Source organism: Octopus bimaculoides, chromosome 21, assembly GCF_046866305.1.
Source record: "Octopus bimaculoides isolate indiv1 chromosome 21, ASM4686630v1, whole genome shotgun sequence".
Lineage (NCBI taxonomy): Eukaryota > Metazoa > Mollusca > Cephalopoda > Octopoda > Octopodidae > Octopus > Octopus bimaculoides.
Window position 1 is genome coordinate 34,888,020 of NC_142948.1, and position 6,054 is coordinate 34,894,073.

The 6,054-nt window shown below is 34.2% G+C and overlaps 1 protein-coding gene across 1 annotated transcript in view; it reads right to left on the bottom strand.

Moving 5' to 3' along the window:
- Window positions 1-3,705, bottom strand: part of LOC106867906 (uncharacterized) — a 73,059-nt gene extending 69,354 nt beyond the window's left edge. Inside the window, exon 1 of the mRNA XM_052975449.2 lies at window positions 1,384-3,705. Coding sequence (XP_052831409.1) covers window positions 1,384-3,324 — 1,941 coding nt within the window. The 5' untranslated portion in view covers window positions 3,325-3,705. The remainder of the gene's footprint in view (window positions 1-1,383) is intronic.
- Between the last annotated feature and the right edge of the window lie 2,349 nt (window positions 3,706-6,054).

A 6,054-nucleotide genomic window follows, 5' to 3' on the forward strand; every position in this document is an offset into this window, starting at 1 on the left:
AATTCCTTTCACCTTTGGAATCATTTATAGGAATATTAAATATTTATCGACCCACGTATTTAACTGGTACTATATTTTATCATCCGTTCGATATCATAGAATTAGCAACAAAATTTCTTTCAAATCATATTCTATCATTCTTAAAAAAAAAAATTTTTAATATGTAGTCCTAGATATAATACGTTTTATATTTAAGATGGGATGGTCACGGCTAGAAGTCATTGATCATAGATTTTTCTTGATCAATCCTAACACGGTACTAAACAACAATAAAAACAATATACATACATAAATAGATAATTACATAATTATGTTGCTACATATGCAAATATATGCACATAATTGGTTGTGGTGCATCGCCAAGGCCATACATGTAAGAAGAGATGATGTAATCACACACAGACACGCACGAATACCTTTGCACTAAAGAGACATGATCCCACAGGACACAAATCCAGGGGCATACACCAATATATATATATATATATATATATATATATATATAGGGAGAATTCACAAAAAAAAAGCAACAGACGAAGCCAGGTGGTGTAGAAAACAAACAGATGTATTAGTTTAACGCTCTGGAATTGAAAAAGTCTTTAACGTTTCGAGTCTACGCTCTTCCACAGAAAGAAACACAGAAATAAATACGGAGAGAAACAAGGAGAGAAAAAAAAATGTATATTAAGTCAGACGAAATACCGTTAAGCATTTCGCCCGGTGTGCTAACATTTCTGCCGGTTTGCCGTCTTACTTGTGCCACATTCTAATAAAAAACAACAACTCGTTGTAAGCACAACAGCTTTGATAGTTTTCTATGGGACAGGACATACCTGTAATACATCGTAGAAGTTATCAGCTGCCCATCAAATATGAATGTCTCGTCTATAACTGTTAGAAAGTGAATGTCTGGGATGAACAAAGAACCCTTCTATCCGTGCTCAAGGTTTTAATTTGCACCTTCTATTGAAGGTGTGCTACGTTGTGTTAAGGTATCCTTGTATAAAAGCTATGAAGGACTGGAATTGTTTGAGAAATAACAGAGAGAACCGACTCGGATTCTCCAAATCTAATCGATTAGGGGTGCGGTGAGCATTTGTAATACACACATACATACCCATTAGATAATGTAGTACTGGGTACCCTGTGTTTAAAAAAAGAATTTTAATGGCATATTCGCGACTTGAACTGATTTTTACAATATGTTTGTTTGATCAGAACTGGTCTGTGATTCAGTTCCCAAAATTCTTAAATTCCACAGGAACTGATCAACATGGAATCACATTGGAATAAATAATGCAACAAATGGTTAGATCGGAATAGTTCAATAAATAGCTAGATAGGAATAGATAGTTCAACGAAGAAATCGATAAATGTACTCACCATATAGTCAGATCCACTGCTCGTTGATCCAGTATCGATACGTATATCTGCGGTGGTGGGGTCTGAACGACCAATACGGTTGCCATGCAACAGTTCCTCCAAACTTTCGATATATTCAATGGCATTCCGAAGAATTTCCACTTTGGGAAGGCGTTGGTTGGGGTTGGGACACGTGCGACGTTTTAGCGTCTCAAACGCTTCGTTTACTTTCCGCAAGCGTCGACGTTCTCGCAGAGTCGCTGCTTTTCTCCTATCGATCGTCACCGTTTTTTTCTTGCAGGCCTTACAAGCCCAGAGCAAGCAGCGCCGATTAGGTCCATGGTATCCGGGGGCCAAAACATGAGGGACGTGTTCATCAACTTCGTCGGAAGCTGACGAAGAAGATGAAGAAGAAGAAGGAGACGAAGCCATGTCTGACTTATCGCTCGATTCTTTCTCGTGAGATGAACAGCTGGCTTCGTCATCCATCGATTTGTCATCGATATCGCAATCACTCAAGCCAGCATCTAAGAGCATTTCCTGTTCTTTGTCCGTTTTTGTTTCGGAAATTTGTCGTTTATGTTTCGGACTTCCAGTATTTCGAACGCCACCATTTCGTGACGGTTCACATCCGGGCCCTCGGACCTTGTGAGTCGGTGCCTTTGTCTTCAGTCTTTGATATTCCTCTCTCTGGTCTTTGGTACTCGCTGAGAACGAATGAGTTCTACTGCTCCTTGGTTTACTCAGAGCCTCATTCCTGGGGATTGAACCCTCGTCTGTCGTGGTCAAATTATAAAATGAACGTTGCTGTTGTTGATGCTGATGTTGATGCTGATGTTGATGTTGTGTTTGCTGTTGCTGATGTTGTGGATGGTGCTGTTGATGTTGTTGGTGGTTGTTTTGATGAGGAATATGTTGTAGTTGCTGTTGTTGTTGTTGATGATGGGAATGATGATGACGATGTTGCTGCTGCTGCTGCTGTTGCTGACTATTACTGCTGTTGTGATGATGATGATGACGATGATGGCGTTGTGTTGTGTGATGAGATAGAGAGGAACCATTCAATTGCTCTAAGTCATTAATATGCTGTTTGTTGTTGCTGTTGTTGTTGTTGTTACTATTATGACCATTATCACTCTTATTGTTCTTACTGTCGTTGCTACTATTGCTTGTAGAAGTAGTAGTAGTAGTAGTGGTACTAATAGTAGAGGTGGGGAGTGTAGTAGCTGTAATAGTAGTAGTTGTATTAGTGGTAGTAGCGTTTTTACTCTCAATGACGTTGCTGTTGTTTTTAATGTTGCTACGGTTACTGTTGTTGTTATTGTTGCTGTTGGCTTTGCTGTTGATTTTGCGATGACTGCTACTACTACTACTACTACTACTACTACTATTATTATTACTAATATCATTGTTATTGTTCTTGTTTATATTACAACTACTACTAATACCACTATTAATACTATTAATACTACTATTACTTCTGTTACAATTTTTGCTGCTGCTGTTACTACTACTACTACTGCTGCTACTGCTACTGCTACTACTGCTGCAGCTGGTGTTACTACGTGGTCTGTTACTCCGTATACCAACACCACCACAACCACCACCAACACCTCCGATACAGCTACCCGTGGAATTTGAACCAACGATGCCCCCGTTCGTCAGAGTTATGTTCTGCTGGTGCCCGAGCCCGTTGTATAAATCAGGGTACTGCTGTCGACCGTAACCCCTGAGGTGGTAATTTGAAGGGCCACCCGAGTAGTAACCCGAACAAGTAGCGCCAACGTTGGACGACGCTGGATGAGAATGAGAGATGTCCATAATGTGACATGCATCTGCCGTTTCCATATCAACAACGGCAGAGCCAGATGTGTTAGAAGCCGTACGTATATGAGTATTTCCGTTGTAAGGAGTACCATACTCATAACGACAGCTCCGATAGTCCGCCATCATCATCATCATTGTTGATGTCAAAAATTAAAAATTTATTGTTATTATTATTGTTGTTGTGGTTGTTGTTGTATCTCTTTCGGTGAGTTTAATTTCAACTTGTACTCTTCGTGGTTTGAAATTATGGGGAAGTATTTTATTAAAATGACTGAAAATGTTTACGCATGTTTCTCTTTTTTTTAGAAACCTTGCTCTTTATTATTTAATTAATTTATTAATAAGAGTTAATCTAATTATTTGTCAGGCAACCAATCAAAGCCAGGTAGTTTAGTTTAGACATATTCAAGACCAAGTTGCACCTTGGGTAGAATATCGTAGACAAAATCAGAAACTGGTAGAACCTATAGAATACTGATTAATCAATCTTGTCTTTTTACTATTTAATACGCACATAAACACCCGTATATATATATATATATATATATATATATATATATATATATATATGTATATATATAGGGTAGTAAATGTCTGTATAAAGAGAAATATATTCTTCTTTACTGAGAACAGGGAATATAGAATATTAACTCAATATTAATTAATTATCAATCAGATTACCATATTCTTAAACATTTGATTACTTTTTTCTTCTTTTAGTCATAAATGTACGCTTAATCAGGGTTGATTTACGGCTAAACAATAACAGCAAGATAAAGTAACAAGTTTTTTAGAAGTACAAAATATCGAATTTTATAGGTGATTAAAGTTGTATAATTTTGCGCTAGGAAGTTAAGTAAGAATATAATTTCCAAACGGCCAATTGTATAATTTGATTAAAAAATAGTCTTAAACGTGTGTAAGACAAATTTTAACATATATCGATTCTGTATATTAAAAGGTCAGTTTTAATTAAAGTTAGACAATATCAAGTAATTATATCTTAAAATTTAAAACCAAACAGCTAAGCTTAAAAATCGAACATCAATTTGATGTCTTATATGTGTGTGTGTGTGTGTGTGTGTGTGTGTGTGTGTGTGTGTGTGTGTGTGTGTGTGTGTGTGTGTGTGTGTATAATATATAATATATATGAGATGAAATAATTTGTTAGAATATAGTATTTTTACAATATTTTAGACATAATTAGGTAAGCAATTAATTTTAAAAAGTTAATTAGCATAAGACATTTTTAATGAAAGAGAAGAATTGGATAGTGTTTCTTTTTTATATTTAATTAGAATTAATGTTTTATTCAAAGTAGTTCGCCTATAATTAATTTTTAATTATTTTATAAACCAGACACAATGAATTTGATAATTAATATAACTCAGCTTTCTGTTTCAGAATAAATTTGAATTAAAATATTTCTTATGAAAAATTTAAGAAGAATTACATGATTTCAAAACTTAATTAAAACCCTGAAAACTATACAAAATAATACAACTGTCTTGTTTTAATTATACGTTTGTTTAGATTAAGTTGTTCTTTCTTTTTTTGAATTAGCTTAGCTCAAATTTACTTTACCCCTAATTAATTTTGTTTTAAGGATGAAAAAATAAAATGGAACGTTAGGTGAATGGTTTAAACAAATAACAACAAAAAGAATGACTTCAATAATTAATTAACAATTACAACATAGCAACAGCAATATCAACGACAACCACACCAACAACAATAAAAATACACCCGTTTTAAAATTATGATTTTTAGCATTGACCCAAGGCCGTACATTAGAGTGAGGTGCTAAGGTGTAGGACGTGGATACGGGTTGACATCGAATACAGACTTGTGTGTGTATTTTCTTTTTACAGTTACTAATTTGATTATTTAAACGGGACTGAAATGTATTACGAAGATAATTTTTTTTTAATTCCCGATATTAAATAAAAGAGTAATTTGTTTTAATTTGTAATTTTTTTACCGCTTTTGAAACAGAAAATTTTTTATCCAATTGGAAATAAGCAAAACGTTATCCTCTTTTTCCTTTGTGTATTTTTTTTTAATGTTTTCTTTTGCTATTTTTGTATCATTATATTTCTGTATTATTTAAAAGTGTGTGTGCCTTCGTGTATATGTGATAAGGCTCTAACAGTTTGTGTTTATGTGTGTATATGCATATGAGTATATGCCTGTGTTTAACGTGTGTGTGTGTGTATCTGTGAAAAATCACCGATAGTACTTGGTTATGATTATCACATCGATCACTAATTTACATAATTTCCATATTTTCTCCGAAGTCTTCACGTGGTTTCTTTAAGCAGTTTATATACAATACAATTAATTCGCTCTTCTTTGATTCATTTGCCAAATGTGCGATGTTTTAGTTTCGATTTAGTATCGAACTTGTGTTCTTTCAGTGAAATTGTTCATCCGTCTCTCCATTCACCAATTTACCTAATTACTTATATGCGTATCGATCTATCTATTAATCTATGAATTTTTCTGTCTTTCTGCCTATATATGAATCCATTCTGCATTTGTCTTTCAAAATATTTATTTATATCTATATGACAGCGCATATACATTAAATATATTATTAAATATATATATAATATTTTATTATATATTTATATATGTGTGTGTGTGTGTGTGTCTGTCGGTATTTAAGTGTCAGTTTGTCTGTCTGTTTCTTTTTTTTCTCTCTTTCTCTATTTCTTTATTTCTCTCTTAACTGTTTCTTAATCTATCCGTCCGTTTCTCCCCAAAATCCTTGTCTATAATACATATATTAGTACGTCTGTCTCTCTGTCTACCTGTCTGTCCGTCTCACTGTTTGTGTTACTGTTTGTATCTATTGGGTGTTTA